Source organism: Vicia villosa, linkage group LG6 (genome assembly GCF_029867415.1).
Source record: "Vicia villosa cultivar HV-30 ecotype Madison, WI linkage group LG6, Vvil1.0, whole genome shotgun sequence".
In the NCBI taxonomy this organism is placed as follows: domain Eukaryota; kingdom Viridiplantae; phylum Streptophyta; class Magnoliopsida; order Fabales; family Fabaceae; genus Vicia; species Vicia villosa.
The window spans coordinates 126,596,402-126,615,541 of record NC_081185.1 but is presented as its reverse complement, the minus strand read 5'-3'; the positions used below and the strand labels follow the sequence as shown (position 1 = coordinate 126,615,541).

At 33.3% G+C, this 19,140-nt stretch overlaps 2 protein-coding genes, 1 long non-coding RNA gene and 1 other non-coding gene across 6 annotated transcripts; 3 read left to right on the top strand and 1 right to left on the bottom strand.

The window, feature by feature from the left end:
- The first annotated feature begins 4,213 nt into the window (after window positions 1–4,213).
- LOC131609923 (YTH domain-containing protein ECT2-like) lies at window positions 4,214–8,162 on the top strand. 2 transcript variants are annotated; one of them, XM_058881751.1, is made up of 8 exons: window positions 4,214–4,367; window positions 4,723–4,802; window positions 4,933–5,041; window positions 5,196–5,263; window positions 5,768–6,358; window positions 6,628–7,206; window positions 7,304–7,516; window positions 7,601–8,162. In XM_058881751.1, exons 1-8 carry the CDS (start codon window positions 4,340–4,342, stop codon window positions 7,937–7,939), a joined length of 2,007 nt encoding a protein of 668 aa, XP_058737734.1. In that variant the 5' UTR covers window positions 4,214–4,339; the 3' UTR covers window positions 7,940–8,162. The 2 variants fall into 2 exon arrangements, with proteins under 2 accessions (XP_058737734.1, XP_058737735.1); XM_058881752.1 differs by lacking the exons at window positions 4,214–4,367; window positions 4,723–4,802 and having other exon boundaries at window positions 4,935–5,046.
- Window positions 8,163–11,125: 2,963 nt separating this feature from the next.
- Window positions 11,126–12,728, top strand: LOC131609921 (photosynthetic NDH subunit of subcomplex B 2, chloroplastic). The gene is made up of 3 exons (XM_058881750.1): window positions 11,126–11,734; window positions 11,847–12,287; window positions 12,366–12,728. The coding sequence occupies exons 1-3, from the start codon at window positions 11,306–11,308 to the stop codon at window positions 12,561–12,563; spliced, it is 1,068 nt and encodes a 355-aa protein (XP_058737733.1). The 5' UTR covers window positions 11,126–11,305; the 3' UTR covers window positions 12,564–12,728.
- Window positions 12,729–12,978: 250 nt separating this feature from the next.
- On the bottom strand, window positions 12,979–15,525 carry LOC131609922 (uncharacterized). Of its 2 annotated transcripts, XR_009286371.1 has the most exons (3): window positions 15,315–15,518; window positions 14,118–14,350; window positions 12,979–14,015 (listed from the first exon to the last, which is right to left on the bottom strand). It is a non-coding gene; the product is annotated as an uncharacterized LOC131609922 (long non-coding RNA). The 2 variants fall into 2 exon arrangements; XR_009286370.1 differs by having other exon boundaries at window positions 12,979–14,350; window positions 15,315–15,525.
- On the top strand, window positions 14,794–15,018 carry LOC131615451 (small nucleolar RNA U3). The gene has a single exon (XR_009287860.1). It is a non-coding gene; the product is annotated as a small nucleolar RNA U3 (small nucleolar RNA).
- Window positions 15,526–19,140: the final 3,615 nt, after the last annotated feature.

The window sequence follows — 19,140 nt, the reverse complement described above, 5'->3', positions numbered from 1 at the left end:
GGATGCCATTTTTTCAAGTGATAAAAAGGGAAGGAGAATTAAAAGAGTGGACGATACATATGACTTTGGGTAAAGGTATTATTAATAATGAAGTTCAATCACCCATTCAAAAGAAGCTTTCATCCTTTACAACACAAGACCCATTAGTCGAAGTTAACACATGGACTCATAAGGAACCTAAAATAACTATAATTATTAGATTATTAACTAAGGTAGAAATGAGTAAATTAGTGGGACTGATGGATTGATACAGATATTGTTTCAGGTTGAGCTATCATGAAGTGTCGGGTTTGGCTGAGGAGCTAGTCAAACACATGTTACTAATAAAGGAAGGATATACGAGGCATGCAAATAACATCCAATACAATTTAATTCTCAACTAGTGCATACACTCAAAATGTAAGTAGGAAGGATTCATCTAACTGGATGGATATGTCAAATGGGTATCAATCATAATACATCCAGTCAAGAAGTATGGTTAGATCAAAATTTACACACCAACCACAGAAACTTGAGTTTAGTCGCTCTAAAAGACGAGTATTAAATACAAGTACAATATACGTCAGTCAATGCTATTGCTAGTCATACAACTCTTACATTCGTGGATGAAAACAAAAGAACACAACTTCTACAATTAGAGTTATCCACTCCGATGATTTTGTTGGTGTAAGCCCTAGAGGCCAATAGTTTTGATACTTGTATCGAATTATTTATTAATAATTAAAAAGCATTTCTTTATTATATTTGTTTTTTCAAAATAATAAAGTCCCTAGAATAGATAGTCTGTTTAATGAAATGTTAAGTGTGACTTAATTATGAGATTCCATTAAACACAGGGACACTATTCTTAAAGTATCCGTAGTCGAGTTTTATTGCAAAGTTGGATAACATTAAAGCATTGAGACTATTATGTGGATAAATTGATGATCTCATCTCATGGATCATGGATAAAGAGTTGTCAAATCTTCGCATAGGTATGAATATTGGAGCAATATTTTTACTGGATTGACCCGCTATGAGAATACTACATAGAAAGTTATGCAAAGTGTCATAAGTTATTCTCACAGTGATAATGATGCATACCCCCCTTCGACCTGAAACCACTATGGATCCTAGATGTAGAGTTAAGTACTTTATTGTTGATCTAACATTGTCTGTAACTAGATGACCATAAAGAAAGTTGACGAATACTCCACAAAGCATGCTGAGGGACATGAGTGACCTAGATGAAATTTTCCCATCTTGTGTGACAAGATAAATGTCTAAGGATCCAATATTGAACTAGACAAGGGTGACACGGTCTATGGCTTGTGTTGAATATAGACATGAGGGCAGAGGGTGATTGTACACACAAACAATATCACAGGAAATGTTTTGTTAGATCACATGAAATTTTCATGACTTGGGTAGCAGTGATATGTTGCTAGATACCGCTCACTGTTTATTATGTTAAATGTGTGATTTAATATAATTGCCAACGTCGCGAGAACCTACAGGGTCACACACATAAGAACAAATTAATAAGATATATAGTAAATAAGGAACACTGTAAGGTACGTCGTACTTGAGAGAATAATGGAACAATGTAAGGTACATTGTACTTAAGTAAAATATGGAACATCGTAAGATGCGATGTACTTAAGTGAAATATGGAACATCGTATAATATAATAATAATAATAATAATAATAATAATTGTTATTATTATTAAATATAATAATAATAATAAAATATGTTTATTATAATAATAGTTATTATAATATATTATTATTATTATTATTATAAAGTACACTTAAGTTCGACTTTATTGCTTATAGCCTACGCAAGTGGTTATATAAATACAACTGTTGTGCATAAGCTTTCTCACTTGATAAAATTTAGTTTGTGAAACTCTGACCGTAATTCTCTCTTTTCTCTCTCTCTCTCTCTCTCTCTCTCTCTCTCTCTCTCACTCAAAGCCTTCATTCGTAGAAGCTAGCACTGAGGTTGAAGACATTCTGTTCATGTGAACTGAGTGGATGCATTGTTCTTCATCAACGCTCGTGATCACTCATTCGATTCTGCATCAAAGGTTTTAATCTCCACAAGAGGTAACTGTTTCTATCATTGATCATGCTCATTCGTAAGAATCTCTAAAGGAAATTTTTTGTTTCTGATGCGCCTTGTATCACAATTTTCCTTCAGATTCCTCCTTTCACTAGTTGATATCTAGTTGGAAGATTATTGAGAACCAATCTCCACCCGAAAATAAGCACTTTTGAAGTAATTTTGCATAGCCATAAGTTTAACAAACTCGGAATGACATATGCATTAGAAATGAGAGTAATATCTTTTCTAACTAATTATGATTAACAAATACTAATGGAAAAACCATTGGAACTATCAACTTTTCAAATGAATCCATCCTCATAATTTGGCTTAGGTTCCACCTCCCGTACAACCGCTTTCATCTCCTCCATTTGATCAACAACAACATGATTATTGTCTGCAATACAATCCTGCCACTTCCAAATCCATCCCGGCCGTTCCACTCCCCCGCTTCTGCAATACTCATAAAATTATTTACTGCTACTTAGAACACATCAGGGAAAACATCTTTCAAAGATTGGTCTCCCAGCCATTTACCATACCAAAACACTATGTTTCCCCTTGACCCAAATTACACACAATATTGTTAGAAAGTATTTTTCTCTAACCCATCCGTAACATCCAAAGTGATTAGGTATCTCCACCATATAAAATCATTATTTCTGATAAATATTTTATCATTTATGAACATATTCTTCTCCAAAATTTTGTACCTATGTGCCAAAATTACATACCATAATGTGTCTTTCTCCTGCAAGATCTGCCACTTCCACTTTAAGAGCAACACAATGTTAAAGGTTTCAACAACCTTTAAACCCAACCCTCATTTCTATCTATCCGTGTAAACCTTATCCCAACTCACCAAATGCACCTTTTTCCTAACCTTAAAACCGCCCCAAAGAAAACTACCTTGAATACTTTGATATGATTAAGCACCTTTTTAAGGGCCTTGTAGAAATAAAGAGTGTGAAGAGGTATAGAGTTTAGCAACGAGTTTATCATAACAACTCTACCTCCTATAGATAAATGCCTTTTCTTCCAAGAGGATCATCTTCTCTTCAAACTGCATATGACCTCACTCCAAATGTTAACTCTTATAGGGCTATCCCACACCTTCACTCCAAAAAACTTGAAAGAAAAAAAAACCATTTTGCAGGATAGAAAAGTGACAACAACACTCAACACATTATCCTTAATATGAGTCCCAAAAATATGACTTTTGCAAAAGTTTACTTTTAATCCAGACACCAATTCAAACCCCATGAGCATTGACTTTACACACCATCGATTTTTTGAAGTTCCTTATCAACAAACTATAAAATATCACATCTCACCATATCATTGACAAAAACTCTTGAATTCTCCTATCTTCACTACTTTCTTCATCATCATAGTGAGATTCTCCATGGCTAAAACAAACAGAAATGAGGATAGAGGATCCCTCTACCTCAGACCCCTCTCTACTTTGAAATCCTTACTAACACTCCCATTAACAGTTACAGAAATTTAACTATTAAAAAGTATGCCTCCATCCATTGCTTCCACTTCTCCCTAAACTCCATTAATATTGAGAAGAAACCTTAAGTAGTTCAAATTTACACTATCATAAGTCTTCTCATAATCTACCTTCACCATCAAGCAACTCCTTCTATCCCTTCTAGACAAATCTAAAAATTCATTTACAATCAAAACACCATCCAAAATATTCCTCCTTGAAAGATAAACTGTTTGATTCTTGGAACTAACCTCCCAGCCACTTCCCTCGGCCTGTGAACCAGAATCTTAGACAAAATCTTATAGAGACACTGCACCAAGCAAATGAGTCTATAATCAGATAAAACTTAAAAATTATTGATTTAGGTATAAGAACTATAAAAATGCTATACAAGATATATGATATAATGAGTTTGGTCTTTGAATAAAAATCTCTAACTAATTTGAACACATCTTCTTTAATTACCTCCCAACTAGATTTCATAAAAGCCAATCTTGGCCGTTTAATAAAAACTTCACTTAGATTACATATTTATATTTATATATTAAAAAAAATATACACAAAAACACCATATCGCAATTTTTACCTTCAAATTTTAACCGGATACGTTTCATCTCCCTGTTTGGTTTGGTATATAAATTAACGCGCCCCTTAAAACCTCCTCCTTTTATTCTTCTCTCACCGTTTCTATAAAACCCAAACTTCACACTCTTGGCGGCTACACCACACCTCTCTTCTTCACTCTCTCAATTAGATCATGGCAGCTGTTGCTCCTTCCCCTGACAGTATCCTTCTTTCTCACTTTCTCATCTCCGTCTTTTCCTTTAGTTTCAAAAATTAACTAGGTTATCATTTTTTTCTGCATCGAATTGCTGTTGTATGCATGTGTAGTCTCTTTCTTAGGGTTTCGTAATTTCTTGGCTCGCTTTTAGTTTTTGTAGTTCATAACTGAAACCTAATGGTTATTAATATATGTATATGGTTTTTGGCTGTATTGTATAAGCATAGATTCTATCGGTGAAATTTATTTTTGGTGTATAGTTGTTTAATCTTTCTTAATTTTATTTAGTTTGTTATGCGGTTTATATATGTATTTTTCATTGTTTATGAAGTTGTAATTTCTTGACCTAATTACTATAGAAGCTGCAAGTTTACTGCAGAATTTGACTCTGGATTCACAGTCCAAGACTATTAATGGAGATGCTGAGCCCGTGAAGAAGGTAAGTCTCATCTGATTGCTGCTGCATATGTTTTTTGTTGAACGTTGCAAATATTCATGTCAATTGATATAACAATATAAGGCTGTTGTTGTTGTTGTGTTCACTGATCTTTGTTATCAATTGTATGCAGAATGGACCTAGTTTTGCCGGTAGTAAAGCTAAGGGGACGGGCAAGCCATTCAATCCAAATCCAAGTTTTGCTCCTAATGGATACGCGTCCACTGCATATTATTACGGAGGTAAGGTAAGCTGTTTAATATTGTAAGGATATATACACACACAGACACACTTGCTGATCACCTAAAAAATGCAAAGATTGTTGAGTTAATATTTGAACTATTTGTATTACCTTATGGAAAAATGACCTGGCCATTTGTTTTTTTTTTTTTCCAGGTTATGATGGTCAAGGAGATTGGAGTGGCTATTCCAATTATGCAAACCTTGACGGAGGGATGGCTCAAGTAAGTGCTATGTTCTTTGATTTCATGAGTTGTGATGAATGTATGTCCTTTTGTATTTCTGCCACAGGTTCTACCTGTGGCTGCTTTTGTTATATGTTAGCTACATCATTGAAAGATTGTTGATTGGTGCTTGCTGTATCGTAAATTGTTTTGAATATTTTGAGACATATAGACTGTTTTACCCATTTATGTTGGTAGACCAGTGTGGCCGTTTTGAATTTAAAATGATTATGAGACATATAGACTGTTTTACCCATTTACGTTGGTAGACTAATGTGGCTGTTTTGAATTTAAAATGATTATGAAGTATTTTGCAAATGCTTCTCTTCTCTAATCTTAAAGTGGTAGTGAATCTAGTTATAGTTTGATCCTCTACTCTTGAATTTTCAATTCTTTGTTGTTGTTTTTGGGCTTGTCATTTTTGTTCGTTGAAATATCATTTTTTTTTTTAAGAGATGCCTTTAACCACTTAATAATTGTTTTTCTCGCTGGATCTATTTACAGGGTGTTTATGGGGATAACTGCTCTTATATGTATCAAGGTTATGGATATACACCATATGGAGCGTATGCTTCGCCAAACTCCTCTTCTCCAATGGTTCAACACGACGGTCAGCTGTACGGGCTGCAACAGTATCAGTATCCTTGCTCTTATTACAATTCCCCAACTTCTACTGATGTATTTGCTCCGAACAAAACCAGTGTTGCACAACGGGAAGTGTCAACTGCAGTTAATGCGGACCGTGTTCCTTCTAATGTTATGAATAATGGAAACTCTGCTAGCATGGTCAATGGTGATTGTACAAACCCTAATGGGTTAAAGTCATTTATTACCAGTTCCCAGCACACATCTTTGAATACAAGGGATTCTTATCAAGGGTCTAGTTTGCCAGCTTGTGCTCCATTGTCAGGATATCAGGGTCAAAGATTGGGTACTCATGGTACACAGTCATCAATCCCTACAGATCTGTCATTGGTTTCTGATAGACAGACCAAACATGGAGGAAAGGTTGGATTATCTTCACAAGTTATGCCTGTCAAAGATTTCTCATCTCAAAGAAATCGTAGACACACTCAGCCGCCTCCACAATTCATGGTATGGCAGATTTATCTTCCTTTTCCTAAGTGCAACTGCATTTGATGTGTTTAACTTTGTTTTTTTTTACGAGTTCCATAACATCATCAAAACCTCAAATCTTATATGCTGTGGGGTCTTAATTAGTAACATCCACTCAAATCGGTTATGTTTACCAAACAATTTTCCTTTTATATCATTGCTGCATCTATTATTGGTATCAGTACAACTGTCGTGGTGCATGTGTAAATCAATTAAATTTCAACTTAAACTTAAATTCTTTGTTGCAGAACTTGAATGGTTCCCGGCATCCATCTGGAATGGAACTAGTTCCTGGATTCATGAACAGCTTGTATCCAAGCAACAGTATGTTCAGCCAATATGGAAACACATTCAGAGCTAATTCTCGCTTTGGCTCTTCTGCATATGGATCTAGAACAGGCTCTTATGATTACAAGTTTAGAGCCATAGGTAATGGCTATGTTGCTAATGATTCCAGAAGAAATGTGGACGGTTTCAGTGAGCTAAATAAGGGACCAAGAGCTGCCAAGATTTCTGATAATAAAGGCGTGAAAAGTCTTGGATCTGTCACATTATTACTTAAAGGACAGAACCTTCCAGTGAAGAGTGATAACAAAGAAGCGCCTCTGGTGGTTCCGAATAAAGAACAATACAATGGAGAAGATTTGTCTGAGAATTATTCCGATGCTAAATTTTTTGTCATCAAATCCTATAGCGAGGATGATGTTCATAAGAGCATAAAATATAATGTTTGGGCAAGCACTCCCAACGGCAACAAAAAGCTGGATGCAGCATATCAAGAAGCCAAGGAAAAGTCTGGTGGCTGTCCCATATTTTTGTTATTTTCAGTGAGTGTCATATGCATCATTCTCTCTGTAAACTCCCAGATTATATTTTGTTTTTATTAAACTGCTTGTTTTCCCTAATTCATTTTTTTCCGTACAGGTCAACACTAGCGGTCAATTTGTTGGTTTAGCTGAGATGACTGGTCCAGTTGATTTTGATAAAACTGTAGAGTATTGGCAGCAGGACAGGTGGACTGGCTGCTTTAATGTGAAGTGGCATGTTATTAAGGATATCCCAAATGGTGTGTTAAGACACATAACACTAGAAAACAATGAAGACAAACCTGTAACTAATAGCAGGGATACTCAGGAGGTATTTTGCTTAATTACTTGTTTCGTTTTACTCCATGCACAAAAACTCTCTTTCGGCTAGATGCTTATATATCTATTTCTGCAGGTTAAGTTTGATAAGGGCATTCAAATTGTAAAGATTTTCAAGGAACATTCAAGCAAAACAAGCATCTTGGATGATTTTGGGTTTTATGAGTCTCGTGAAAAGACCACTCAGGAGAGGAAGCATAAGGAGCATCAGCAGTTACCAAAAGAGGTCAACAATGCCATCAACAATGGCAGTGATATAACATTTGGCTCAGTTACATTATCCAAATCTCTTGATTCAACTTTGAAGAATGAATCAGCTACTGCAGATGCAGCACAAGGAAAGGTGAATTCAGATGTATTGATAGAAAGGAATGGATCCACCCCAGCATTCGAAGATTCTTCCAAGAGCAGTTAAATTAGTCATAGTTATTTGCTGATATTTGTTTTTGTTTTATTTGTGTTTTCATTGTTTTCTGGTTCTTTTTGTTTTCTTCCAATTTCATTAGTCGTGTAAGAGTTGTGGTGTTTTTGAGTCTTAATTTATGCCTATTTGACCTTGGTATGGAGTGTAGTAACTCATTTTAATTTCTTGTCTCGTTTAATTTAATAATATAAAATGTGTCTGGTTTAGTCCTCAATTTCCTAGTAGGATTCAGATAATTTTTACTACAAATTTTGTTTCAACGATTCTTTTGCATAAGTTAATAATGGACTGATATTATAAAATGATGTCTAAAAGTTAAATAAACTTTGGTAAAATATTAACTTAGCATAAAATAGAAATTATAAATTCAGAGTATCTTTGTATGAAATATTTTAATGAGGAAAAATAATTTAAGAAGTATTTTGTCCGGATTAACTTTAAAGAATTTTGAATGACAAGTAAAGAATTTGAAAATTATTTTTCATTCAAATTGATTATTATTAATAATTTTATAAAATTTGAAAGTTGGTCTCCATGTATTTTAAAATTTTAAGCGGACTCTTATTAATTTTAATAATTTAAAATAATTTTGGGTTAGTAGAGAGAATGTGTAAAATTTCAAGTGGATGCTTATTAATTTTAATAAAATTTAAAATAATTTTGAGTTAGTAGAGAGAAGGTGTGTGGTCATTAATAGTTAGTGGTTTGGGTATTAGAAATTTTAGGGCGTTGTTAGGTAAAGGGGCGTGGAAGGTTAAAATAGAAAAGTCGGATTTGTAGTATAGAGCTCGTCAATAAGTATAGGGCGTCAAATGAGAATTTAAATTGGGAATTTTTTAAGCCACCCTATGAACTTGGAAATGACCCTATGTAATTTTCAAAATTCTCAAAATGATCCTCATTTTTTAGAGATGTATCTTTGAACGTTTTTTTTTTGTTAAACGTTAGTTTGTTTTGGGATGAATCTCCGGAAGCTTTTTTTTTTGTTAAATGTTATTTCAGAGATATATTTACATAAAGAATTCAGAGATGTATCTCCGTATTTAGTGCAAACAGTAAATTATGATTATTTTAAAGTTAAATGTTTCTCATATCGAATAGTTATAAGGTATACTATGATTCAACAATACGAAGACTAGGAAGAAAATGTCATATATAAAGTTATAAGTCAAGAGTACATAAATTCAATCCAAAAAAGGGCAAGGAAGGCAACTTGATATGAATAAGGACAATACCCATCCTACATTCTTCCACCTTGTTCCGTTCTGTGGGAATATGTTGGGAAGGTTCAGGGAGGAGTTGAAAGAGCTCAAGGAAAAAGGGCACGAAAGGCAATTTGATTTTTATCTTGTAATCTTATTAAAAGTATTGTACTTGCTTTCCTTCAATGAATGAATAAGACAATTTGATGTTGCATCAATTGTGGTTTTATCTTTTATTTTTGTTCTTATGCTTCTTGATGCTTGCAAATAATTAACGAAGTCTTAAAGATTCCCTTGAAAATAAAAATAATTCTTGCATAATCATGCATCTACATCAATTCACATGCATAATTTCCAAGAAAACAAAAACTCATTTTTACCTCTTATCGTCCTTAGAGATCTTGAATCGACAAGCTGTTTCCTCGACACAACTACAGAACTAAGGCCCATACCCAAAGAAAGATGGACAACATTGAGCAGTGGCAGGAAAAGATGAGAGAAGACATTAATGGACTGAAGGGGAGTGTGAGTAAAATCATGGAGATTTTGTAGGCTTTGAAAATTAGAGAAGATCAACCTCAGAGAACAATGATCTCATAAATGTCTGCTTTAACTATAGATCCCCAAACTTCCAAAGGGTGATGACTTCTTGGTCTGAGTTTGGCTTGCCGCCCAACTACTCTCCACCATTTGAAAATACCCCTGGAGTGGGTCAGTCCACTCAGCAAGTTGTGCAGATCCTAATGGTCACAGAACCACAACCAATTATTACTGTTGCTCACGGTCCTTTTGATGATCTCCGTTTTGTGTATCATGCCGCTGATAATGATCAAGAGGAAGGTGATAAGATTGAGGAGGTGAAGGAACAATGCCAAACCCTTGAGAGGAGGCTGAGGGCCATCGAAGGTAACAACATCTTTGGAGCTACTGCCATCGATATGTGCATAGTTTCTGACTTGGTTATTCCGACCAAGTTCAAGACTCCTGATTTGGAGAAATAGGGGCACACCTTTCCTAGGAGTCGCTTAGTTATGTATTATCGCAAAATGGATGCTCATACAAAGAACGATAAATTGCTCATTCATTGCTTTCAAGACAATTTCAGTGGGGGCGTCGTTGAAATGGTATATGGGGCTAGAGAAGAGCCATATTCATAATTGATAGAGTTTGACTGATGCCTTCTTAAAGCAGTATAAGTACAATCTGGACATGGCGCATGATCGTTGAGAATTGCAAAACATGTCTTAGAAAGAGTCCTTCGAAAAATATGCTCAGCGTTGGAGAGAGTTGACTGCTCAGGTAGAACCACCCTTGGCAGAAATAGAACTTGCTGGAATGTTTATGGACACATTGAAATATGTAATAGACATGTTCGACGGACCGAGTCTGTTTTGCCACCTGTAACAATTTGTGTTACAGACGAACATATATATGCTTATTGCATCAAGAAGGTTGTAGTTTATTCTCTTATCTGGTGTTCACATACCTGACTAAACGGCAACATCAAACATAGTTTGTTTTGTTATGTATACTTTTGAATAAATTGTTGAACAATCTCCAAATTTTATTTACTTTTTGTACCAAGAATCTTAATAATTTTTAAGCTTTTAACTTTTAATGCATTTTAACTCTAGTTCAGTCTAACAATTATAAGTAAGTTTGTTCCTAAATATTATCTATTCATTCGAGAAACTAATATTAATGATCATATTATTTTTAAAACACAATTTTCTATTTGACTTTTTTTTGTCTATACAAATTGTATTTCTTGGAAACCACATTTTTCACTATCCTTCACAATTCATATACTATTTTTTTGGGTTCATATATATTGAATTTAATTAACATTTCAACAAAGTAAAAACAAATAAAACCCACCAAAGAAAAAAAAAAATCAAAATGGATAACAAGAAATATATGTGGCAATGCTGAGTTGCACTCTTTGTCCTTTTTTGAAACTATTAAGATTGATTCATTCAATAGTAAGCCATGAGTTCAAAGCAAACATGTCCTTCCACACATAATCAATCACATGAAACTCCTTTGAGTAACCAAAATTCAACCAAAAAGTGTTGTGTTTGAATTAGCATTAGCATGCTCATAATCTGCTTCTGTAGAATCTCTTAAAAAGCACCTTACAATTTGCTTATTCTCAATGGCTTCTTTTCTTTCCTTATCTCTTCCCAAACTAAACTTAATAAAAGCCTCTTCAGCTACTACAACTTCAACACCTCTTTCAACTCCCGAGGCACTCAATGAGAAATTTGGAAGAAAAGGAATCAAATTCTCGGAGTCCAATAGCATTCCCATTGTTGAGTTGACAGTTAGAAATGGAAGCTCTTTGAGCCTAAGATTACCTGATGCTCATGTAACATCTTACAAACCAAAAGTGTTTTGGAAAGACGATGGATTCGAGGAATTTCTTTACACAATTCCTGCTACTGAAACAGGTCTTTATAAAGCTAAAGGTGGAATTGGTTTGGTCTTGAATGAAGTGTTACAACCTGGTGCAAAAGAGTTGCTTCCTTCTACGCTAGAATGGACCGTAAAAGATGTTGATTATGATGCCATTGATGCTCTCCAGGTAGAATTTCATTGATATTTACATACCCTTTTGCTTGAAAATGCTGTGTCTATGTTTGGTTCTACGTTTCGAAGCTATTGTGACAGTAAAATATGTACTATGTTTTCTGCAGGTTGAATTGATAAGCACAAATAAATTTTTTGACATGACCTATATTGTGTCGCTCTATCCTGTGAGTATGGCAACAGCGGTTATAGTTAAGAACAAAGCTCCGAAGCCCGTTACTCTAACGAATGCTATACTAAGCCATTTTCAATTTAAGAGAAGAGGTGGTGCTGCTATTAAAGGTCTTCAAGCTTGCTCATACTGCACACATCCTCCTCTTGCTTCGCCTTTTCAAATCTTGAGTCCGTCGGAAGCAATGAAATCTGAGCCTACTAGATTCATTTCATTTGGTGCCGAGCCTGAATTGAAGCCTGGTTCATGGACTCAACAGGGTGTTCCTAATACTCTCCTTGAGAATAAGATGAGTAGAGTTTTTGCTGCACCTCCAGAAGAAAGATCAAAGGCGTTTTATAACACACCACCTTCAAAATATGAAATCATTGACCAGGTTAGAATTATATCATATGAACTGTGATTGGTTGATAATAGTATGAAAGATCTTTTATAGAGTAGTTTCTTTTTTCAGGGACGTGAGATTTTCTACAGGGTGATAAGAATGGGATTTGAGGATACTTATGTTTCAAGTCCTGGTTCGATGTCAGAGAAATATGGAAAGGACTATTTTGTATGCACTGGTCCTGCTTCAATGTTGGTGCCTGTGACTGTGAATCCTGGTGAAGAATGGAGAGGAGCACAAGTTATTGAGCATGATAATCTCTCATAATCACATAAATTAACAAATATTAGTTTACATGATTTTTGAAACATTTCCTTTCCTATCTCCCTTTGTTTCTCTCTGCATTGTTCTTCCTATGTATATTTGTTTAGTTGATTTATGTCCCTATAGTACACTACTATCAATAAAATATATTACATAATCTTTGCAGAATTTTTATTTCATTGGATCCCTTGCACTTTAAGAAATTAGCGTAGACATGAGATAAGCCCGCTGTTAGGCAAAAAGGAACAAGATTGAAATTTTCACAGCAAAGGGACTATATGCTAATGCTATAAAATGATTGTGTAATAATAGTTGAACCAGCCTAAACAGAGAAAATAATAGCATTTTTATGTGAAATTCCCACAGCTCATTTTTCTGTGTCCATATCGACATGCTGAGACAAACATATATACAAAGGTTTGAACCAATTAGCTTCCAAAATGTATAACATTGAGCTAGCTTTCTCATTGATAGGTTGACAGACTTATATACAAAAGAGATGCCTTGAGGCACAAATTAAAACAGAAAATAACTGTCATAGTCATAACTATCTATAACAGCTATAATACATATTAAGCTATACACTAATACCCTCCCTCAAGTTGGAGATTATTTAACTGAGATAGAAGCACACCGAAAGGTTGGGGTCCAAGGGTTCTGTGAGGATGTCACCCAATTGAAATATAGCTTAGAAGATAATTTTTCTCTGACCACATGACAATCTATTTCGATGTGTTTTGGTCTGTTCATGAAATGTAGCATTTGCTTCAATGTGACAAGCAGATTGACTGTCACAATATAAAACTATAAAACTGCATATGAAACACAAGACGGGAAATCCCGAGCATAGGTGTCATGACAGGCTTGGCACCATTGTGATGCTGGCTAGACCATAGGTTAAATGTTCCCCACTTTCTAAAGTAAGGCCTCGGATGCTTTGCCCTAACCAACCCTCTTTCTTGATTGCTTGAGAGCGAATCTCAGCGATGATCTGCTTGACTTCCCTTGGACCGGTTGTTACTGTCCTTGGTGTAAACCTGAACTAGCTCGTCGAAACACAGCTCTATTCGTGCTTGAGACTTTCCTTTTTATTATACTAGAAAACCCTTGGCGGCTAGCTTGTGTATAGTGATTTTCAGAGTCTACATACTTCAAGTCGCTGTGGTTGTGCAGCAGTAGAATACGGTATACCCCAGGTTGCCCTTTAAATATCGCACTAGGCTCAATGCAGGCTTCTGATGTTTTTGTGTTGGTTGATGCCTAAACTGAGAGCTTCCAATGTTTTTGTGTTGGTTGATGCCTAAACTGAGAGCTTCCAATGTTTTTGTGTTGGTTGATGCCTAAACTGAGAGAATCTGCTCACAGTACGAGAGCCCTGATCTTGTAAAGCACAGGTAGATAGGTCGTCCCTAGAAATCAATTCCATCTACTTGATGGTAGAGTTTTATATGGTCCCTACAAATCACAATGAATGAGTTCAAAAGAACCACTAGCTTTGTCATCGCTCAAAGAAAACATTTCCCTAGTTTGCTTAGCTTTGAGACACACATCACAAACCTTAGTAGCAGCTAATAAGACCTGTTATCTAATCTTTGTTAGTACTGAATTTCACCTGTTATCTTATCTTTGTTTAGTACTGAATTTCATGGGAAAAAATAGAGCTCATTATTTCGCTCACTCACTCCAATCAGCATCCCAACGTATCAACGTTACTTGTATAATGTTTTGCTCCAAGAAGCAACTCAGGAGCACAGTTGTTGATATGCATCTTTGCTTAGTTGATTTATGTCCTGCAGTACAATACAACACAATCAATAATAATAAATGACACAAAGTTTGCAGAATTGAATCGCTTAGAATGCAATATGGTGACTAGATGTTTCAGTTTGGATCCCTTAAGATAGAACAAGATTGAAATATCTATTTTATATTTATAGTTTAGCAAGAAGCTAATTAACACTAATTGCATGAGTTAACCACTAACTTTTGAGTCAGCTCTAAAAGATTTGAAGAAATAGATACAGTACATAAGGTACTGCAACAAGGAATTTGGAAAAATTGATGAAACATTATATGCTAAATTGATGAGCTTGGATCGATTGTAACAACAAACAAAAGACAGAAACTGCATTCTGGAAACAATTAGTAGAAACGTCACACATATATAGTCCCACATCGGTCGCGCAAGAGTTTTACCAAAAGTTTATATACCCAATTGGCGAGACTATATGTCACGACCTTACTTGAACAGGATCTGTTCTATAGGATCGTACTACTGTGTCCTTGATTTCAAAGGAGACAGGAACATAAATCTGGTGGATGAATCGTGACCGTGTGATCGGAGCGTGATTAACGGTTCTGTGATGAGACTCTACGAGTGTCATCATGTGTGACTGTAGATGATCGTTCTCAGCTGGCACTGTCTGGTTGGGTCGGTTACACGGTAGTCTGACAGATTTCAAAACTTTTTTTTTTTTTATTATCTTTCATTAAATTACAAAACGAAAAAACTACTGACAGATTTCAAAACTTTTTTTTTTTTTATTATCTTTCATTAAATTACAAAACGAAAAAACTAAACTAAATATTTTCTATATCAGATGAGTTTCAAGCTTAGTACATGAACTCGCTTGTTCCGTAACAGAGATTATCTTGCATTTGTCACCTCTTTCCTAAGCTTTTCCGAAAACTAGATCAAACGAAAACAACTAAAGTGCTCTTTAGTAAATAATAAATCGATGATAAGAATATTACCTTCTACTTCTTTGTGTTCTACTATTTAAAAGGATGCCTGTGGTGTGTCAAGGATTTTCCAAAATTGAACATTGCTGTAAAAAATATAATACCAAGCAAATGCATTTCAAATTGGAGAGGTAGAAGAAAGAAGGAAATAAAAGATGAAAAAGACCAACTTTTTTTTTTAGTGAAAAGAAGTCACTGCATATCTACTTGAGACTGAGTGAGTCATGGGGTGGGGTGGGGTGGGGTGGGGAAGATGCCACGTTTAAAATTATATATATATATATATTTAATTTTATAATTTTTTTAGCAATCACAAACGATTAAATAAACTATTTTACGTATTTATATTATTATTATTTTTTATCTTTATCCTACCTCTAATGTATATTATGTTTAGTGAATTAAATCTTCAAAACACTATATTTAACACTCATTAATGTAGTTAAGACCACAATTTTTTCCTTAAAAAAAGAGAGAATATAGGACTTTTAACTTTGTTTTTTTTAATACAATACGCCTTTTTAGATTTGATAGAGTTCTTGAGTTGTCCCATTTCATTATCTTTATCAAGGAGTGGATAATCTGGCTTGCAATGACTAGCTTTGCCATAGTTGTATTATAAACGTCTTGATTTTCCTTTCTTTTTGTCATCTTCCTTTGAGGATGTAGATTGTCTTTTAAATTTGATGATGTTTTTGTCAGAATTCTTTACATTTCTTTTGATGTACCTTATGTATCTTTTTGCAAAAAAAAGTACCATTTCTTCATCATCCAAATTCTCATTGTCACTTATTTCACACACACCTTGCTCATTTGATGAGGACCTTGAACTAGAAGTCTTTAGAGCGATATACTTATTTTCTACCTCTTTATCCATGCCTTTCTCTTTCTTAAGCTTCTTCTCATGATTTTTCTCATGTTTCTCTAAGCAAGTGAGTTCTTGCTCATGTTCTTCAAGCTTATCAAATAATATAGTGAGGTATAGTGTTGTAAGATCATTAGCTTCCTTGATCGCAGTGACCTTTGTTGCCAATCCCTAGTAAGACACCTCAAAAATTTATTAGTAGCAATTTCATTGGAAACAGTTTCCCAAGTGCATTTAAACGATCAATGAGATGAGTGAACCTCTTTTGCATTTCGGCAATGGTTTCACCATGCTTCATGCGAAATAGTTCAAGCTCTTGATTCAATGTATTAATTCTAGCTTGTTTGACTTCATTAATTCTCTATGGGCAACTTGTAATGCGTCCCACATAGCTTGTGCGGTTTCACAATGAGAAACACGATATATTCATCAACACCAAGTGTGAATATGAGAATATTTTGTGCTTTCCAATCGTAAGACCATTTTTTCTTATCATTATCATCCCATTGTGCTTCCGGCTTAGGTACGACAACACCATTATCATTGGTCGTTGTAATTTTGCTAGGACCATTGATAATAGCGTTCCATACACCCTTATCAACCGAGTTGATATGGATACACATACAAGCTTTCCAATAACCATAGTTTTCATGGGTGAAAATAGACGCTCTAATATGCGTCCCTTTAGGTTCGGTAGTCATTATCTAATAAGCGTTTTTTAAGCACAAAATAAACCGGAGCTCTTGAAACCACTCGTTTGATGATGAAAACTTATCTATAGGTGGGTGAATAGATCCCAAGGTAAAATTTCCTTTTTAAAAATTGTTTTTGAAACTTGCAAAATCTACGGCAAGCAAATGATTTAGCCTAGATCGAACAAGTAGTCTAAAGCAAACAGATGATTGGAAACTCGGATATGCGCAATACCGTATAGAATGTATAATAATGATGATAAGCAAGTAATACACTGAATTCTCAACCACTCACTTTAATAGTTTCACTAAGAAATCCTATTTCCAATAAAATTAGGGGAAAACATAAAATAGCAAATTATCGAACAATTGGCGTGTAATTGATTTTTTTGATATTTCTTTTGAGTTTGTTGATATCAAAAACAATTTACAATCAATTTAATTGTAATGTAATCAACAAACCAAATTAACTTTGAACAATCAATAATTAACTCAAATTTTACAGTAATAATTAATAACTCAATATTATCAAAATAATTATTAAAGCAATATTAATAATTATTTTTTTATAATTATTTTACCTTACTAATTATTAACTCAATATTATCAAAATAATTACTAATTCAATATTAATAATATTATACTTTTTAAAAATTAATTATTTTACCTTAATAATTATTAACTCAATATTATCAAGATAATTATTAAACCAATATTAATAATATTTTTTTAATAATTATTTTACCTTAATAATTATTAACTCAATATTATCAAAATAATTACTAATTCAATATTAATAATATTATACTTTTTTAAAATTATTTTACCTTAATAACTATTAACTCAATATTATCAAAATAATTACTAATTCAATATTAATAATATTATACTTTTTAAAAATTAATTATTTTACCTTAATAATTATTAACTCAATATTATCAAAATAATTATTAAACCAATATTAATAATATTTTTTTTAATAATTATTGAGGTTTTCTGATAAAAATAAGGTTTGTTTTGGGAAAATCTAGATTTTTCTGGCACTTCGGGAAAAATTGGCACTTTCTGAAAAAATGATGATTATAAAAGATTTTATGAAAGCTTACGATTTTGAGAAAAATTGGTTTTACTGACATTCTCTTGAGAAAATGAGATTTTTTTTTTTTAAAATTGAGAGAAAAAAAATGGTTCTTATGACATTTTCACAAAAAAGAGAAATTACGGTTTTAAAAATCCAATTATTTCTAATCATGTTTTTAAAATGTAAAAGGCTCTTTACGGACTTTAACAACTCCTAGAGTTTGGTATGATATCATATTTGTAAAATATTTCTAATCATTTTTAAAAATTATTTTATTCAAATGACTTTTTAACTAAAATTTGAGCATGTCATTTAACTAGTTCAAATTTATGTGGATGATATCATATTTGTGTTGAACAAATAACCCAAGCAGAATAGGGCGGGTAAATTGTTCTATTTAAAATCCGTGATTATTTTTTTTTTAAATGTTTATTTAAAACATCAATTTGTGTTAGTATTGAAACAACATAGAGAAAAGTAGCTGAAAGATTTAAATGTTCTTTAGATTTAAATGCAATATATATATATATATATATATATATATATATATATATATATATATATATATATATATATATATATATATATATATATATATATATATATATATATATATATATATATATATATATATATGTTTTTCTAAGAGGAAAAAAATTATGAATTGATAGTGTCATAGTTTTGATTAAAAAAATATAGAAATGTTCTTTAGATTCAGTCTCTGTGGATCTCTGTGAGAATCTGTGGCGATTGGGATGGAGGAAAATATTCCCCCGTAGTGGAGAGTGGGGATGGAGAATAAATTTGGCGGCGGGACGAAGAACAGGGAAGCATTCACTGAACATTCCCCGCCCCATTGACTTCCCTACTCGACATCCTTATCCCAATAAATAAATTATTCTTACTAAACAAAATTCTTCTGTAACCCTTTATTTTTAAATAGTTAAATATCTCAATTAAATAATTATTTAATTAAAACTAATGTTTTATATTTTAAAACTCTATTTATCTTAATTACTACCAATTAACTAATAAATGAAATAATTCTAATTTAAATTTTCACGCTCTCAAACTCAATAATTTCAGTAATTATTAAATTAGTAAAATACCCTTAAAACACCCAAATCCCAATAATAACACCATTAATCAAAATTAATCACATAACACACACAATCAAATATTTTAATATTTAATTAAAAT

Excerpts from the sequence above, each read along its gene's own strand:
- LOC131609923 (XM_058881751.1), top strand. The coding sequence starts at position 4,340 with ATGGCAGCTGTTGCTCCTTCCCCTGACA. Across the intron at positions 4,803-4,932 it reads ATGCTGAGCCCGTGAAGAAG|AATGGACCTAGTTTTGCCGG; the intron begins GTAAGTCTCATC and ends AATTGTATGCAG. Across the intron at positions 5,042-5,195 it reads CACTGCATATTATTACGGAG|GTTATGATGGTCAAGGAGAT; the intron begins GTAAGGTAAGCT and ends TTTTTTTTCCAG.
- LOC131609921 (XM_058881750.1), top strand. The coding sequence starts at position 11,306 with ATGGCTTCTTTTCTTTCCTTATCTCTTCCCAAACTAAACTTAATAAAA. Across the intron at positions 11,735-11,846 it reads ATGCCATTGATGCTCTCCAG|GTTGAATTGATAAGCACAAA; the intron begins GTAGAATTTCAT and ends TGTTTTCTGCAG. Across the intron at positions 12,288-12,365 it reads AATATGAAATCATTGACCAG|GGACGTGAGATTTTCTACAG; the intron begins GTTAGAATTATA and ends TTCTTTTTTCAG.